Source organism: Larus michahellis, chromosome 3, assembly GCF_964199755.1.
Source record: "Larus michahellis chromosome 3, bLarMic1.1, whole genome shotgun sequence".
Taxonomy (NCBI): Eukaryota; Metazoa; Chordata; class Aves; order Charadriiformes; family Laridae; genus Larus; species Larus michahellis.
The window spans coordinates 40,807,461-40,827,300 of NC_133898.1; the positions used below are offsets into that span (position 1 = coordinate 40,807,461).

General features: G+C 36.4%; 1 protein-coding gene across 11 annotated transcripts in view; it reads right to left on the minus strand.

Moving 5' to 3' along the window:
- The window catches only part of BIRC6 (baculoviral IAP repeat containing 6), a 186,376-nt gene that overhangs the window by 80,086 nt on the left and 86,450 nt on the right, over window positions 1-19,840 (minus strand). For 10 of the 11 annotated variants that reach the window (XM_074579876.1, XM_074579873.1, XM_074579869.1 and 7 more), the window contains 11 exons: window positions 16,616-16,749; window positions 15,477-15,604; window positions 12,944-13,506; window positions 9,692-9,867; window positions 9,036-9,132; window positions 8,656-8,850; window positions 7,498-7,698; window positions 6,582-6,861; window positions 4,253-4,509; window positions 2,942-3,050; window positions 2,203-2,424 (listed from right to left, as the gene is read on the minus strand). In XM_074579876.1, the coding sequence (XP_074435977.1) occupies window positions 2,203-2,424; window positions 2,942-3,050; window positions 4,253-4,509; window positions 6,582-6,861; window positions 7,498-7,698; window positions 8,656-8,850; window positions 9,036-9,132; window positions 9,692-9,867; window positions 12,944-13,506; window positions 15,477-15,604; window positions 16,616-16,749 (2,362 nt within the window). The remainder of the gene's footprint in view (window positions 1-2,202; window positions 2,425-2,941; window positions 3,051-4,252; window positions 4,510-6,581; window positions 6,862-7,497; window positions 7,699-8,655; window positions 8,851-9,035; window positions 9,133-9,691; window positions 9,868-12,943; window positions 13,507-15,476; window positions 15,605-16,615; window positions 16,750-19,840) is intronic. The other variant, XM_074579870.1, reaches the window with a different exon arrangement.

The following is a 19,840-nucleotide window of genomic DNA, read 5'->3' on the forward strand; positions in this document are numbered from 1 at the left end:
CACCATATATAAGTTACATTATCTTAACCTTTACATACATAGGTGTATGCACACTTCGTGCCACTTCAATGTTAGTTTTTAAAATAAGTTTGGATGTATCATCATATATCACATTCCCGTCTGAATATAAGAATTGTTTTCCCTTCTTCCGGATGGAAGTGTTATTCTATGTTTAGTCTAAGGGACACTAAGAGTCTAGAACAGAACATGGGTCTAACCCAAAGTTAGCTTTATCATTACGCTCTAGTGAATGGCTGATAAAACACCCTCTCCAAGATAAAACATTAAAAAGTCACCTCAGTGAAGAAATGACCCATAACTTTGAGAAGAGAGTCAAAATTTCCCAAAGCCCACATACAACAAAGGTACACTTAAACTCTTCTCCAACTATATATTCACACAATCCTTCAGCCAAAATTTTCTGGGTAAGTTCATGCTCTGTGAAAAATAAGATTCTTTTCCAACTAGATATTAAAAAATAACTGAGGAATAAATTAGTATCCATTGCCCAAAGCAGAACTATTGTAATGGAAAATGGGGATGATACGAAAATATATCCAAGACAAAAGTGAAATAACACATGAAGGAGAAACTAGGAGTTATAGCTAGAATCAATGAAAATATTTCAAAATTTAAAATATCAAAGAGGATGAAGCATACACATGAGAAGTTATTTTTATTAGAAGACTTATTTAGCCTTAAAAGTCTCACAACAATCCTCCTCTATTTATTAAAAATGTATTTTATAATTTGCTCCAGATGTTGGCTGATATGAATTATAGTTTTATGTGGCATGATGTAGAGGAACAGGGCTATATTGCAACATGCATATTCAAACTAGGTACAATAGTTTTATTAGTATTCCTTCATTTCGTACTGGGATGAAAACAACATACTCTCCTCCAAAAGACAGGAATTTTGTTGTGAAACCCACTTTTACGTTAGTACAAATCAAAATAGGCTATCCATTTTAAGAAGTCTATTTCTGTTAGAGTTCTTCCTTTTCAAATGTTAAAATTGTTAAAATCCATCCTGAAAATATATTTCTGTTAAAATGTATTCCTGGAAGGACTAATTGACCTGCAATTTAAAATCCTTAAATTGATTCCCAAAATGAACAAGCTTATTTTGAATTAACAATTATTTCTATGACAGTATCACTGAAGTGTCTTTGGAAAAGTTCTAGCTTGTAGTCACGTATCTAAAGACCATCGGACTGCACATACGGTTATTGGTAGGAGCACAGGGAGCTCTTCTGTAATTTGTACACCTGAGTGCTTAAATGTTTGACTGTGGCTAATAGAAGACAGTGAGGTAGCAGGAATACATGAATGTTTCCTAAGGGCAACAAAAAAATTATGTGCTATCAAAGCTCCTTTTATTAACTGGAATTTTATTTAATGGTAGAAAGGAAAGATGCTTTACTAGATACAGGAATTTAACAGCTGTATTTCTGTAATATTCATGAAACAAAGCCATGTGGCGTCTCTTTTTTGTTTTGTTGAAACAGAAGAGATGATTAAGCAACATAAATTAGGAACGTTACCTCACATATTTTCAGTCTGTAAACACCAAAAGTATATATTTGGTGTTTAGGGTGAACTTTCCTTTAGAATCAAACAACATCCAGCAAATCCATAGTTCAAGATTCACTCAAGATTTTATGCTTTGTTTCTTTCAAATCAGACTACGGCTGGAACAAAAGTGGCAACTAAAAAAATACCCCCCCCACACCCTAGCTCTTAGCTATCAGTTACAGATATTGGATTCCATGAATAATAAACAAATGCTTTTATAACAGGATACTAATGAAGATCATGATTTATAGCTACTGTGAAAGTTACTGCCAACACTCAATTTCAAAAACAGCAGCCCTGGGTTATCCATCAAAAAACCAAAACAAAACCAAAAACATGCAACAGTTTACCTTTTATATATGTGCAAGTATATACATGGATTTGCTGTTTTGTTTTGGATTTTTGGTTTTGGACACAATTATACCTGGAATATGTGAAGTGCAGTTTTCGGTTTAGAGCTACAAAACTACCTGTTTAAATATCTTTATGCATTCACTCCGTCAATTAGCTTCAGGGATGACAATTTCCACTACTGTTTCACGAGTGCACTTCAAGTCATACCATTTCAGTGAACGAAACAACTCAGTTTTAAAAAGTATGTGGTGCAAGACTTTGTTTTACTTACTCAAAGAGCTCTCTGTCCAGCAACGCTGGTAAATCATATTCAACAAGCAATTCATAACTATGCCACAAAATTGCTGCTACGCAATGCAAATGGGAAGGAGACGGCATCAAAAGACCATACTCTCTTGTCGAGCTATTTGGACAAATGTAGCTGACCCGGCCACTTTTTTTCATAGCTGCAACTCTTGCGGAATCGCTGACCCATTTCAGCAATGCTTGAATTCTGGAAGGCAAGATGATGTAGTACATTACAAAGGGTCAAAGAAACACTCAAAAATAAATTAGCTTGCTGTCTTTTAGTAATCTGAATTACACGTTTATCTCTTCCTTTGAAGCAAAGTTCAAGAGTGACTTCAAACCCTGTTTTCTCAAGACTTAGATCACTAACAGGGGAAAAATTAATTAAAAATACTTATTCTCTTGGAAAGGCAAATATAAGTTTTCTTTCTACAGAGAAAAAAAACATAGCAAGTATCCCAGTTTGAGTATTTGAGAGAAAAGTCAGTTGAACACTAGAAGTTTTATCACATTTATAAGAGCAAAAAAAGAGGGATAGCCTAAAAGTGCAGAAATCTAAAGAAGCTTTCCAGCTTTCCCTCCTAACTCCTTGCATCGTTTGCAAAAAACGCTCTCTCATAACTATCAGATTTTTAAAAGTCTTGTTTTGTGCAGTAACATCAAGCCACTATTTAGCAGATTATTTTTGTATACACTTCCACATGAGAATCCAAATACATTACCTATCTTTTGTTCCAGGGTCTTGAGTTGTTCCAAGCTGATAAAGAATGTCTATTGTGGAGTCAGAAGAGAGACCATTTAATCTTCCAAACAGTAAAGGGCTATTCAGATCTTGCCGCATTAAAAAAAAAAAAAAAGGGAGGAGGGGAAATAACAGAAGTACTTACATATGTATTTTTTAAAAGCACTGATGAAATTATTATAGAATTACAATATTAACATTGAATTGAGTTTAGCCATTAACATAAGGATGCAATTCTTACACACAACACTATCTCAAAACTGTGCATTTTGTATGTTCGATGCAATGTTCAGCCTTGCTAGAAAAGGAAAAAATCACTGCAACATTCATCAGATACAGGCCTTAAAGGTTTAACTAGTAGGATTTTCCTCAATATGATCCAAAAAGACATGACTAATTCCAACAGAGCTCTCCAACATCGTACTTCACAGAAGCAAACAATTATTTCAAAATGGAAGCTTATTTAACTCCATTTTCCATCAATGGGAATAAGGCCGAGGATTTCCTCAGATTATTTCCTATTCATCTTCTCCTTGCTGTGCTCATCTCCTGCCCCAGAGGAAACTACTCTCCTGTCTCACAGCATTCCAGCAAAAGACCGTTGGCTACACTGAAACGTTAACTCACGGCAAAATAAGTCACGGAAATAATTTTGAAAAGTGTTTTCTGTTAGTATCAGCAATTTCAAAACAGGGAATATTGATTCCAGCTTTCTTTTACTTAAAAGCCACTAAACACCAAAGCAAAGTGCTATGGAATCACAAATACAAAAATCCAGTGCATTACCAGAAGAGGTACTGAAAAATTTTGCTGTGGGACACAGACTAGTTGTTCAAGTGTCTTGATTATGTACCTCCACCTGTAAGTATTTTTAATGTTTAGTGCTATTCAGACTTTATACTGTCCTACAGACTATTACTGCCCAAATTTTTATGCACTTGTTTTCTTTAACATTGCTCATGGATGCTCTGTATTTTGAAACATCTAGACACAGTATATATAGTAAGACATGCTTACAATATACTGCAGGTTCTACTCTCATGTCTTCAAAACATTCACCTAATTATGTATTCTACACAAAAATCAAAACAACCCTGGTTGCGCTGCTTTACTGCTGTAGAACTACCCACATACAAAGACTGTGATACTTAGAAGCATAACAAAGCACAACGGCAACTTCTGGCAACCCAAATTCAGAATAAGAAAGTAACACGCAAATATCCTGTATGTCTACATTTATTCAAGCAGTGTTTTTAAGCAACAACGGAAAAGAAAAAAACTTTGCACTCACCTGCAGGATCGCTCCCTGATGCTGAGCAGTTTCTTAGAAGAATGTCAATCAATTTTAGGCCTATTCTGGTGGACTGAAGCCCAATTTTTACAAGGACAGCCTCAATGTTTGGAGAGTGCATACCACAGTAAGGTGACATAAGTAATGCAGCACATGTCTGCAACAGATTAGCAGTGGGTGCTGCAGCACTAGCCATCATTCCTTCTAAATCACTTATGTGAGTGAGGCAGTGGTGCAATAATCTTAGCCATCCAATACTGAAAAGGAAAACATGAAAATGAGCTAAGATAGCATTTTCTTATTATTTTATTTTTCATCTATAACTACTTGTATTAGATTCTAGGACAAGTACTGCAGAAAACTGCTGTGACATGATCAGACATCATATGAGAAAAGCAAATTAAAATGACTGAATTTAAAACCACAAAGTTTTATACATTAGCAATGCTGTTGTAATCACTGGCTTAACGTAAGAAAGGCAAGGTCTGCGGGCAGGAAGAGTTAAGATCCTGCAAGCTTTATTACTAAAGTTTCTCAAGATTTCTCGATTCGCATACATACTTCTTCCAACAGGGTCAGCCTATTGGGGGGAATGTGGAGGGGAAGGTGTTTATACAGGGGGAAAGTGCAGGGGAGGTGGTGGTGTTTTGTGAGTTAGGTTTTGTTTGTTTGTTACATTAAAAGGAGCTGGCCAAAACATAAATGTGAAACATGAAACAGCACACTGCCTCACTTGGGGACCACTGGATTTATTCGTATTTGAGGTCAAGATTCTGCAAGAGTGGTTGGCATTAAAATTATACACCTGCATAGCTTTCCTGACTTTATAACCTTTTACAGTCATACACATCTACAATAAATTACAGTGAACCTTAGCGAACCTGATTTAAAAAGCACACAGCAAAAGTGCAGAAATTAAAACCGTTATCCACAGCATTTACCCCATGCCTCTCTTATTCTTTAGCAATATTGTTCAGTATTCCTTTTAATATTAAATCTGGAAAAGTAAACCTATTGTAATTGAATCAATTTGAAAACACATTGACTAGACTTTATTTATAAAAAGTATACTACAATGTTGTTTAAACAATCAGACAATCAAGTTGCAGGTGAAATAAACGGCATCATTTCACTGACAAACTCTAAACTAACAGGTTAACTTATTTTCACAGCTAACCTTATCTCCCACAGTTCAAAAAAAAGGCAAACTTGCATACAGACCTTAAGTGAAGTTTCTACTTTTATTTTAGGAATTATTTACTCCTAAATATTTATCATTTTAGAAATGATTAAGTTTTCTGTTAGGTCTAAACCAAAATTATATCCAAGTTTATTGAATATATCTATCATACTACTACCACCACCACGCAATAAAACATTTCACGACACGAAGAAGGTACACTCGCCTTCTTTCTTTAGATGCTGATTAGTTTTGTGTGACTTTAAGATAACCTTTTCTGAAGCACAAATAACAATAATATAAATTTGGCTGTGAAAATTTGCTTCACTGCTATTGAAGATCAAAGACCAATTTCAGTTATACAACTTTTATCAAATATATACTGGATAATATTCATGTTCTATAAATTTACTTACTCTCAAAATTTTTCCCAGCAAAAGAAGGAAGGTTTTTTAAACTTTCCCATGCTCTTTTTTCAAATTTATAAACATTAAGGTTCAAAACCGAAATATTTCAAAAGTAACAAATTTTTACAATTTGGCAAGTTAAATTTCAGAACCAGGAAATCTCAAAAATTCACTCATTAAATCCTTAAGGGTTTTATTTTACAAATGAGTATGAAACTCAAGATGCCACCTAACCAAATAAAAGCTTCTGGAAAGAAATCTTGCTGATACGCCAAAATCACAACAACATTCGGTTCCTATTTTGCAAATGTTTGCAAACAGCAATATTAGATATGACGTCCACAAAACATCCCATTGTCCTATTTCTATTCCTGCTCCGATACTTATGTAACTCTGTTGACTTCAGTAGGGATAAGAAATATGTCGCTACTTCAGTTTTTATGACAACTGCCTACCCATTAAAAACTCAGACTGCAACTCTGAATGCTTTACTATCCTTTGTATTCTTTCACCATTGCAGAGATGAAACACACCCTTTTACGTATGCAGATTAAGCATACTACCAAGAAAGTAAGATATTTGAAACAGATTCTGCAAATGTCAAAATTCAACTGCAGAAACAGGTTCTCATGAATAGAGTTTGCTCCTGAAAGATCTGTCTCTGAGCAGAAAACATCGCTAAAAAAGACAAAAGCATGAAGTGGCACAAACATGCCTCCGTCCACTGATATTAGAGGCTTACCTTGTTTTAGAGACCTGATCCTCAGAGGGCAGGAATGGATTATTGACGGTTGCAGACGAGGTGTTTCCGAAGGCCGTGAGGCCTAACAGCTTGATCTGAGAGAGGCCGAGTGTGCTGGCATCCCGAGGGCGATGGAGACGGAGGCAGACAGCTGAGGCAACTTCAGCTTTTACCAGCTGGATTTTTATATAGGTGAGACCACTTGTGATAACAGGAGTTGACAAAGGTAACATATTGACACCATCTGCGCTTATTTCAACAGATACTGATGAAGGGCAAGCTACAGAGTAAGATAAGAAGGTTTAACACTATTTAGAAATCTGTACTGGTTTGAATTTTAAGTGTTAAACACGTATCCCTGTTAAAGAAACAGAACAATGTGACTGAAATAATCTTAGGCAAACGCTACTGCAGAACTGCAGCTGGAATATTTGACCTGTGCAATGGAATATGTTAAAATGCATAAGCATTTTGATACATGGCGTATACAGTTTATTTCAAAGACTTAAGATGATGAGAAGTCCTGTCAGTGTACAATGCGACACGTTTCCCTAAGCAGGGCTATCACAATAAGAGCTGAAAATCTCATGCTTTATTCCAACCACCATACAAAACCATTTTGCCTGAAGACCCCTCACAAACATCACATTATCACTATGGCAAGTTTTGGCAAGTTTGGCAAGATTTTTGGAATATTCAAATTTAATGCCACAAAACACGTACTGAGATAGAAGAAATCAAGCGGAGGCAGGGCCTTTCTCAAGGAAAGCAGAATTAGCAAACTTTTCAACTTATTTTACAGGCACTCTTCAAACAATCTGTCCACTTTAGTTCCTTTGATTATACTCTTTGTATCATTTCTAAATCCTACCCTTCAAATTTTCAAACCGGCACCAATGTTGGTGAATCTACTTACTTGCCAGAGAGGCCAGGTGAGGCTGGATGTGGATCTCCTTGAGCAGCACGGCCGCGGGGAGGTGAATCGTGAGGTCGCACCAAGCTTCCTCGGGTAAAAATATATACGACCACGCGGCAGACCGAGCTCGCCTGTGGGGAGGAGTAGCCTGTAACAGCACTTCAGCAGGCTGGGCAGTGGGACTGCTTGAGGTGATGGAACCTTCAAAACAAGCACCGTTAACACTGATTATTAATGTTTATTAATAAAACCCAGATTAATTTACAACGTGAACTGCGGCAAACACTTTTTGTTCCCACCCTATCTCACATGTTTCGGTTTATTGATAACATCCCATGTATAATAATGACAACTGCTGAGATATTTTTCTTTTACTTGTAGACTGTTTTACAACAGGCAGTTTACACATCCATATGCACATGCTTGAAAATTTGCTAGGGGACACTTGCTACCAAAATCCTAAACTTTCTATAAAGAGTTCATTACGAAAAGGTGCAGGTTGAACAGTATGCTTAGAAATTGAACTCAGTTAATTCATAGTTAACATAACGAAGGCTTTGAAGTTTTAAATATTATAAAGATAACATAAGCGACTCCATAACCAAAATCTGCAAACCTTTTTCTTTAAAAAGGTTTGTTTCACATGAAAACCTATTTCTAACAAAGACGTCAGAAGCAAAGAACCTGACCACAGCCCCTTATTTTTCTAATCTTAGCATGAGTTAAGAATGAAGCAAGAAGATCTAGGCTATGTCTTCTTTAGCACGTAGTATGGCACAAGACCAGATTTGTGCTGCTTAAACTACAGGTACTTGGGGTGTTTTACTTTAAAGTGGCTCTAGGACTGAATGCCTAGTAGCAGCTGGAGGTTAATTCCCAGACACACTTTGATAGACTTTCATTCCAAATGAAGCCAGGTCGTCTCTCAGAGAACACTACATGATGAGAATCAGAGTGTAGTAAGTGAGGACAACCTTTCCTTCTTTCCCCTATCCACAAACTAGCGTCCTCCCCCAACATCTTCTTGAAACACCAGCAACCCCTCTGTTTAGACAATTTAATGGCATCGCAACATTTGACACTATCGCAATATTTTTTGTTAAGAACTCGATAAAGATTCAAATGTATATTAATGTAAGAGAAAGAAGTATTACTTACCCAAAGGCGCAAAATTGTGAATTCCTTCTGCATTATCAGGCTCAGAAGCTAGCACTCTAGCTTTCAAACTGCTGTCTGTTGCTTTGGTGGGACCAGAATCAAGAAATTTCATAATAGTCGAAACCATACTTCTTGCTGTGTTAACAATGGCTCTTGTACTCGTTACCATGTTGTTACAAATAAGCTGAACACCACCTGTGTATAACGCAGGCAGAGGGGAAAATAACCAATGCTGTTCAGAATCATGCATTAGATTCCAAGCAAGCAAAGGCCTATTTAGTGAATTTGGTCCTCCAGACATATCTATATTCCTTTTTAAGTACCAAAAAAATCTACAATAAACCTTTTACTTGATGCAGGGAAAGAAAAAACATTCTTACCCATGTCATGGAAAGCCTTCAGTGCCTCGCTTGTATCCAACACCCGTAAAATGAACCAGAGCAGTGGCTCAGATAACTGACAAGTGGCGAGAGAACCCTAGAAGAAAAAGTTAAGAAATACACAGTTTCATGCAAAATTAGCATGACAGATATACGCATTAGTCTCCCTTTTTAGTAGGCAAAAATCCCAGAGGGGAAATGCCACCATGGTTGACCTCTATACCACAAAATAGCAATATCATGCTCCGTATGGTTCACTCCTACATAGGAGAAGTCTTTGTAGTAGGAAAAGATCAAACTATGGGGGGGAAGCAGCTGAAAGGAAATATGAATATTGAGCATTTAAAGTATCCACTAATATGAACACAATAAATGTGTTTCCCACCTGAACACAATAAAACATTCAATCCATCTTCAAGCCTTTAGCCAGGAACGTTTACGGGAATGTCAAAATGTCCCTACAGAAACTCCCTCTCCCCCTCTACCATGGGCAACGGAGGGAGGCTTCCTAACTTCAGCATGAAAGTGAAGTGAGGTTGGAAAAACGTTAACACTTCTTTTACATAGCACTAGTTCAGTTTTCTGAGATTATTATAGGTTACAGCATCAACTAGCCTATAATTCCCTTGAAGCACAGCAGCCCTAAGGGAACTTACCTGTCTTCCCATGTACCCACAGGCCATGTAGGTAAGAATTGGCTGAAGCATCACTTGCACTGTTGTTGCTTTTTTACTAAGTGTTGTCAGGATAGTGAACAACCCATCTCCAACTGATATTGCATCCAAGCCACCATGAAAGTTTTCATGCTTAGTGAGATGTAAGCCACTTGCACCTTAGTGAAAACAGAAACAGTTCAAAGACGAGAAGCTGAGACCTAACAAACCATTACAGCACATAAGAGAACTCAAGGATACTAAAATGTCTTTCTGGTTAAACATTCACATGGATTTTACAAACTACAAAGGGGCAAGTTTTCAGGATCACATAAACTACTGTTAGTGTTCCCAGATACATGCTGCCTTCTTTACAGTATACATAGGAAGACTAGACCCAGGAAGTCAGGGAATTTAAATCCAATTTTAGATGAGACCATACAAATGACTGTAATTAGTGAAGGAAACGGAACAACTAGAAGGATTGGAATCACCCCTGGCCAGAAGCAACTAACAAGTATTTAAGATTTTTTTCAGATAACAGAAGTGCAGATGTGCCGCCAAAAAACCCAAAACCGTTTAACATATATATTTCTATCAGAAATACTTCTCTTGAAATCATCTTTCTCAGTGTTACAGCTCAGGATTTATTCATGAGGTTTTACTGAATATCAATATTCAGCATTATTGATTACACATTGCTGAAATTGTGGATGGAAAGCAAAAGAATAGTCTTTCCAAGGAAGACATCACCTCCGTAAATACAACTGTCTTACAAAGCATAGGACATCAATCTGGAAGAGCTTTTTAAAGTGCTTTTAAATTTGGGCGGGGGGAATGGATGGAATAATCACATTCCATCTAGAGAAACTGCAGTTATACTAACTAAACTATATACATAACTATATATAAATGTATAGTTTATACGTAACTATACAAAAATTATACTAACTAAAAAAAATAACATGTTCAAGTGATGTTTGAACATGCCATAGAGAAACAATCCAGCAAGAGAACTGACAGCTGTAGAACTTAAATCACCTTCAAGCTATCAAGAATGAAAATATTGATAAGCACTGGATACACGGAGACAGAGAAAGAGGAGTCTTAAGACTCAGTCTCTGCACGGTTTAGAAAAGTTAAATGGAACAAATGATGGAACTGAAGACAACTATGGTGGATTTGCTGTGAAGCCTTTGAGGCAAGGAGAAGGAGGGGAATACTGTAACATGTATGATTTTCATAGTCTGTCAATGACAAAGCAAAAAAAAAAACCTAATGAAATGAACAGACAAAATGGTCATAAAAGAAAACTCCAACAGATGTTTTAACTTCATGTGACAAATGAATTACACAAGGCCATGCTGGTTACTGACCAGCTGGCTCGCCAGGTGCAGTAAATTAACATTATTAGCATAAATTTTGACACCGTAGCCACTAATTATTAGTACACATCTGCAGACATCTTCTTGTATATCTTTCCTGGGTAGCCAGCATGCTGCACTAGTTATTATGTGTTTACTACTATATGCTGATAACTGATTTTTGGATCCTATATAGCCTTGGCTGTAGTCTTGGAGAAATGTTTTGTTCATAGAAATTGTCTGGAGAGAGCTTAATACGGTTCTTCATGAAGGAACTAAAACCACAAATAGTTGTGTTATATCTTCCCAAAATACACATACAAATTAGTTTTAATAACCTATATTAAAAGACCTTGGGGAAAACAATCCACTGAAGGGATCAGCTTGCCCAATATCCTGAATTCAATGAAAAACATTTTGAAGCAACACTACCTTTCCAAACTGCCTTCTTAAAAATGCAAAACAATCGCTGGACAGAAATCAGTTGTTTAGAAAGACATCAAAGTTGAGAAGAATTTTTGAATTTCACCCCAGAGAAACACATATTGAGCACAAACCATCGTTCCCAGAATAAACTACTTTCAGTGTTCATAGTGTACTTGCAATACAACAAACTACCCAGAGCAAAGCAGGATATGTTCTGGAATTAATTTCGGGAAGGTTCCGACAGCACGATCCAGGCTTGTCAAATCCTGCCTGCTGTTTAATTTGACTACTGAAGGTTACTACTTTTTTCTTAATTGCTTTTATGCCAAAATGAACCACTGTTCTAACATTCATGTGCTCTCATACAAGTGGTATATTTTTTTTTGATAATGGCATTGGTTAACAGTTTCACATCTCCTTAAAGGAGACTAGCACAGAAAAGGCCAGAGGTACTTTGAAACATGAGAATCACTATAAACAGAATGACATTTTTCAACTACTACACCTGAAATGTAGTGCAAGCTCTTTGCCTGTCCTCCTGCAAAATGTTTTTCCAGTTTTGCGCATGCAGTAACATTCACAGTATTTCAGTCAGTGGTTTAATTTGTGCAAATAAAACTCTATCCTATCATCACAGCTCACAAGCAAGTCACAAAGACACTCTCTGAGAAAATGCACCTCAGGTTCATGTCTGACAAACAGTAACTTCGCTGTTCAAATTATTATCAGCTTCCTCACTTGTTTGTAGCAGGAATATCCCACCCACAACTATATGACTGGACCTCCCAGAACATGATGTTAATGACATTTCTGGTAAAACAGAGGAATGGAAAAGTTTATGTATTCTGTGCAAGGGCCACAATTGTAATTTTTCTTTTTCAGAAATGATTAAAAAAGAAGGAAAATAACACAATACAGACAGAATAATTGAGGTAATGTGTCTATAGTACAAACTGAAGACTAATCCTAATCCATGCATACAGGCACGTGACGGGCACAGATTGAAATAGAGGAAATTCCATTTAAACATAAGAAAAAGGCTTTTCCACTTTAAGAATGACTGAACATTGTAACAGGTTGCCCAGAGGGGTTGTGGAGTTTCCACCCTTGGGGAATTAAAAACCCAACTGGACAAGGTACTGAGTAACCTGCTCCCTGAGGCAGGCTCTGAGCTGACCCTGCTTTGTGCAGGGAGGTTGGACTGGACAATCTCCAGAGGCCCCTTTTAACATCGACCATTCTGACATTCAACAAATTCAAATGCCAAACACATTCCTGTTCAGTTTTAACTACTGTCTAGGTTTTTTCCACATACCTGTTTCCCCTTTCACTTCTTATCAGTCTCTTATTTCCTACCATTACTGTGGCCCAGACTTTCACGTATACACCCAATTTATGAGTTTGCAGAAGTTTTAAATGTTTTACCACCCCAAAATATGTTTCGTTTTATTTACAAAATACCTACCAATAATCATTGCCATAGCACTGCTGTTACACTGGCCAAGTGCAGACAAAATCTGGCTCATAATTTGTTGGTTGGCTAACACCAAGTCTGCCACATATGCAGTTGATCCTTGAGTATTGGGGTTGCTTCCATTGCCGTCTTTGCCTCCTGAAACCTTTTCTTCATCAGACACACTGTCTGTAGTACTGCTTGCTACTGGAACACGGGCACTATATTCTCGGTTACTGGAAAGCGGCAGTTGAACTAAAATGTTGACCAGCTTTAGCAAATCAAACATAAGTTGGTCCCTTGTCATTTCTCCACAAACTGCTTTGGCATCACCTGGACGGATAATATTGGCAAAAAGCCCTCCAAAACACGCTCGAGCACCCACAGAGCTGTCTGAGCCGCTGCGAGACATCACTTTGTCCGAACATGTAATGTAATGATGCACAAGGAAGGTTATAGACTCAATTACTGCAGAAATAGTGCTAACTGATACAACTTCAAAATTCTGTTCCAGGGTAAATTCCAAGAGTTTCACTTGTGCATCCAAGGGTCCCTGGCCTGTCTGGAAAGCACCCCTGAAAGGAGAAAAAAGAAAAGAAAAAAATAAGATATTTAATTGTTCAATATTAACAAATTAAACACATTTTGTTTTTGGATTTTTTTTGTGGGGATTAATCTTTAAGAATCCAAAAGCACGCCAGACTTTCAAGAAGTAAAAATCCAGCCATTTTCAAAAATACATGTTGAAGTAAAATCTGATCTTTCACGTGAGTCAAGCATTCATCACTTTTTAATATACTGGTCATTACACAGCCTGTAGAACCTGCTCATGCAATCACTTTCCTGGTACCACTAAGGATTAAAGCGTCCTTTGAAAAAGTCTAAGATGCATCATTTTTTTAATCATTCAGTTAATTTTGTAGGTATAGGCTTAGAATACAGTCCTGTTCAGTTGTGGGTGAAAAGTTTCATATGGTTGCAGGGAAACTTCATGGGAAGAGGCCATCTAATACTTTAATATCATTAGGATTATTTGTTTTCTAACAGGAAATCATGATAGGTTTTTTCTTCCCACAGTTTTCTGTTTGTTGGTTTGGGATTTTTTTTTTTTTTCCTTTTTTTGCCCTGAGGCAGAAAGAATAATGGTCAGGTTTTAGCTATCTAAATAGTAACTATACATAAGACTATGAGAAGGTACTGAAACTATCACCGCTTGGTGCTTATAGGTTGATTGTTTGAAGGATCCCTTTTAGGGATAACTATATTTTCCCAATTACTTTTACACGTATACTGGTGAACTGCAAAACAAACCTTTTGAATCAGGATATTTAAAATAAAACTGGTGCTAATTCTTGAAGTGTGTTAGTGATTTTTGATATATTTCTCTCTGACATTGATTAATCTTACTATATAAGTAAGATTATAACTTTTAGATTTATATACAGAACAAAACAATTTATAGAAACAGCCCTGAAGAAAATATTTGGCATTTAATTAGTTCTACTAGTAAAACACTGCTTTTCTTCACAATCAATCTTATGCTTTGATCAGACATGGTATACTTCAATAATTACCTGAGGCTTTAGAAAAAACCACCTAAACCCTTTTCCGGTGCTTTGCCATCCTTCGGTTTGTCTCAAAAAAAATAAACCTAACAAATTTCAAAAACTATCCTTTCAGTGGTCTCGTCAGCTTATTTCAAATATTTCAAATGCAGACACACATTCCAAGATTCACTGTGATTTAATGATTTGATTGTATTATGACGTTTCTTGTATAAGTGATTGATCATCAATGTAACTGGGTAACCACCACCCATTCAATTTAAATTACTAAGGTAAAATCTCTTAGAAAAGGACAAAACTGTTTTCTGTATGATTAAAGAATAGATAACGCCAAAGTGCCACCTACTGGGAAGCCAGAAACTGAGGAAACTCATCCCTAGTTATATGAAGCCTTTGTCTGGGAATGAGCAGAACTTCAGTAACAGAAATAAATGATAGTTCTAATTTACTTCAGACCAAACAGTTGGCACATTCCTGGTATATTGCTTCATACATAATGGTCTTGTGCTCATCGACCTAGCCTTGAAGAAGCAGAGCTTATATTTCCTCCTACCATGTTATAAACGCCATCCACGTTATTCTCACAATCTACAAATAATTTCTAGAGTCTTTCATTAATTCGGGCCTCAGAATACTTCTTCTCTTTCAAATAGGTAAGCTCATCGACAGTGCCCTCATTTCAGGGATTACTTTAACAAGGCCTTTAGCTCTAGATAAAATCAGTCCAACCAACTGTTTAGTGCTTCTATTCACTGTCCCTCACACATGGTCGGCTATGTGTGGATTCCAGCTGCACTCTTCCATGTGCCAGAAGCAGCCCGGTTCCTGCTGGCATTGGCGCAGCAACACCCAAGATCTCCGTCCTTATATAACTTGACAGTATGACAATGCAGGACATACACATCTTAGCTGTGATTCAGACTCACACAGATTTTAAAGGCAAAGAGGGTGTGAAAGGAAAAAAAATAGTTAATATTTACCTTTCTGTTGAAAGTATATGTATTAACTTCAATAAAAATTCACTGAACATCTGAGGGCAAGTTGAAGAAAGGTGCACTTGTAACCGAGTAAGAAATTCTTGCATAGCTTGTGTCGCTGTTGGTCCAACCTAGAGGGAAAGGCATTTTCAGAAGTATTATATAAAACTGAGATGTCTTCAAGAACATTGAGTGTTATCTAACAAGAACATTTTCCAAGAAAAGAAAACTATTATGTAGCTTAATTTACTTTCTGAAAAATTTTACAGGGTTTTCACAGAACTACTCCCTATCAATTTATATGTGTTTTTCTATTACTAACTACGAGTAAAAGGCAAACCCTTCAGTTCTTTGCCTAAGACTCGTTATTGCAGCTTGAGACTTTATCTTTTCAGCAATGCAAGCTACACTTCACACAGAATACATTTCTGTGCTAATCTAAATGTTTTTTTCACAAACTACACATTTACACATAAGTGCTTTAAATTAATGGCACTGCGCAATGTTTAAGATCTACAAAAGACTATGTACTTCCTGGAATTTTTTTCCTGGAAAATACTGGAAATATCAGGTGTTTTCTGTCTCCTAAACTAAGTGTTTCTGAGATTTCTGTGAAATCTCATACAATTAAGTTAACTTGGCTTTTTTTTAATCACTATTCACAGATGTTTCAAGGACTGCAAAAAGCAAAAAAAAAAACATTAGCTGAAATTATGAGAAACAGTAGACACCACATGAATTCAGAAAACAGGCAGAAAATAAAAGCATAATTTCAAATTCTGGAATTTTTAGATATTTAAACTTAATCTTCATTGGCATTTTTATCCCAACACAACAAGATTTCAGGAAACTAACTGAACTCATTACTTTTTTCATGCATGCAACTAAGGAATCCTAATGTGGAATACATTCACTGACATATCACATCACATTCTCCCCCTGTGGCAAGTCTTCAGACAGTTATAAAATCGTATGATCACTACTCGGAGTGCTTCACCAACAGGAACTTCCCCATGGTTGCTCATCAGAACCAACTAAGACTATAACCAAAAAAATAAGAAACAAGCCAAGCATATAATACACGAATAAGACATAATATGAATAACTAATATTCATGCCAAGTGTATTGAAATTCTATTTACCTGTGGACTATGTTGATTTGTTCCATGAGGATTAGTGCCGGAAAGGAATTTCACTAACACGTGAATGAGGTTTGGATCTGACACCAACAATTGGGCAGTACTTTCCTGAGCTCCAATGGCACTGCTCAGACCAGCTTAAAAGTAAAGACGTAAAAATTAAATTTGTAATCTTAAGCATGAAGTGTAAATCAAACATTTATACTGCACGTCCCTTATATGTATTTCATGATGTGCAAATATTCTCAGCAAAATCAGCTACCAAAAGCTGCTTACTCAGGACAACAATTTTGAGTGTAGAGTTTTTCATTAAGTACTGATATAAACCCCCAAAACTGTTCCACCAGTGCTCCAAGCTTGCTAAGGCAGTATTCCTGACAGTAGAGCTTCATGTTGGAGAAGCAATACATACAGACATTTTTATTTGTTTCTCTTTGCTAGTCCAACACTTTAATAAGGCTTAAGTGCATTTGTTAGTTTCTCAGAGACCACATGTTCTATTATCCTGTAAACAATCAACATATTTTTGGCCTTGGCACATTCAGAGACTTCTCATCGTTCACTAAAACTATAGGGAGCTTAACAGATTAAGGACTTTGAGGAGCAGAATTAGAATTAAAATTCACCCTTCAATGATCAAACAAATGAGCTTTATTAAATATGAAGTCTTACTCATTCAGTAGTGGTAAAACCAATCAATTCAAAACACAACTTGAGAAAAGCATAGCTACCTACTGAATAAAAAATAAGTATTCTTGTAACATTACACGCACATAAATGAAGTTGCGGTCTCTTTCTGACCATCTCATCATGTACAAAAGATTAAATCAAGAGGAAATGATGCTCTAGTATGAGAGCTCATCTGGCATCTCTTCATATCCCAAGATAAGATTCTTACCTAGGGAGGCTGTTAAAAGAACCAAATCCTGAACTACTTACTAGTTATTCTGTTTATCAGTCTTCATCTTTCACAGCAATTTCCTTAAGCTAAGGAAAGTTAAACTAAAGATCCAACGAGGAGGCAAACGTCTCCATCAAAAAAGAATTTAAAAAAAAAAACCAACAGAATTAAACCCTGACTGCTTCCATCTAAGTTGAAAAAGCTTTCAGAGCAATTAAATAAAAATAGCATTGGAAAGACCCTTGCTATAAGAAGAAATCCTTACAGGATGATGGAAGGAGAAGATAATCCACAGTAAGTTTTCCCCTTATCAAATGCCATTTTATTCTCAAACTGTAAACAGATTTCTTGCTTTAGATGAATGCAGAAAACTAATGCTGAATGTATGCCTTGTACAGCTGTACAAACCGTTTTGCATTGATTTATCAACAGTAGTAGTGGAACAAGGCTGTACGGCTATGACTGATGGCATGGCAATAGCTGGAGTTGAATAAAAGCAAGAAAGCATCCCACAGCGTTCCAGTTCCATTGTACTGTAGACAATAGACTGCTCTAGTTCACATTTGATAGTGCAAAAGTTGAAAAGGCTAGGTTTTGTCTGGATGGGGGACAAGTCTGTAAAAAGTAAATGCACAACTCCACAGGTTCTCTGAAAGAAAAACTGAACATTTCAGAACAAGAGAGAAGCCTTCCATCGCAGGATGCGCCTTGGAAACCCCAGTCCGGCTGAACTGATCAAGTTTATTTTCCCCTGCTGAATCTGCACCCCTGAACATTTACTTAAATAAAACATACAATACGCTGACTTTCCCTGTAAGAAAAATAGGTATGTTGGTTGTTGGTGGGGTTTTTTTTTTGATTGGTTGGTTTTGGGTGGTGTTTCTGAGTATATCACTATACAAGTTAAAAATGAAAATGACACTCAGGTCACTAAGAATACTGATGTGCTGAGCTCATAGCTCTTGCATGTATACTTAGATCTGTTATATTACTTCATTTTGTTTGTCCCCCTTTTTCTTTTTTTTTGAAAAAAGTCCCGCTCAAACTATTTTGAAGTTTAAGACAAATCGCTATCACTAAAATTACATTCAGCTGCAGCTGATGTTACTAATCAAAATGAGAAGTTAATCTGAATTTGGTTATTCTGTTTTTCATAGTTTTCTGTAACTTTTCATTGCTTCAATGTAAATGCATCATTCAGACTTTGTGTATGACCAGTTTTGAACTAGATGTCACTTGAGTTTGTCCAAAAGTACTGAGTAACCAAATTAATTTGAAAATAAATGTACAAAGTGCCCAAAATGTTTACACTTCTATTTGAAAAAGGGACATACTTTTGTGCTTTCCTTCATTCCTGACATAGGAATAGACATAAGAAGGTATTTCATTTTCTTCAGAGACCTTGAATCACCTGTGAAGTCTATAATGATCAGTGTGACAAGGAACACTGCTATTCAATGTTGTTCGTTTTTAAAAAAGAAATGAAAACAAAATCTCCATTGAAACTACAGCTTCTAGAATATGTATGCTTGCATTTTTCTGAACAGGGCACATCTGGGGTGTAGCTTCAAGTTATCTAATTTGTTCACTCAGTGTTTCTTTGAAGGTAACATTATTTTAAAAACTCCAGTTTTTAAACTTTTAAAAGTTTTTCCTGCTGTGTTCACTTTCACTTGTTAGGTATGTACTGTAACTACTTAATTAAATCTGGCTATTCGTGAAGACTTTAAATCTTAATATCAGTAGATGTTACATTAGAACTTCCCTGGAATTGATAGTCCCAGACCATCTCCTCTTGCCGAGCAGTAGCCAACTCCACGCGCTAACCTTCAACTCATTTCCTTCCAGGATTAGAAGGCTCCATAGTTTTTTTTTTACTGTTTCACGATACAGTTGATGCCATAACTAAATAAATACATCTTCATTACTTCCTACGTTATTTTATTTTTATATTTTATATTTAACAGATGAAAATACCTCTACAATACAAAACCTCACTTTGTCTACCTTATGTTTGTAGTCTGACATGTTTTGTTTGACATTTTAACTCAGATTTCACGATCTACATTATCTACTCAAAACACCACTTCTCAAACGGTATTTCTGGTGACAACAATAACGTAAGCAAAAGCGCATGTAGGGAGAGCACAAATAGTTCCTGCTAAAGGAAGCGATGAGTAAATGCATTATGAGAATAATTCGACAGATGACAGCTGTTTACTCTAAGGCAACTGTAGCTCCGAGAAATTTGTCTTAGCCCGGTGTCACTGCAGATTTGCTTCTACCCACCTTCCTTTACATGGCATTAAATGGTTCTAGGTGTCACC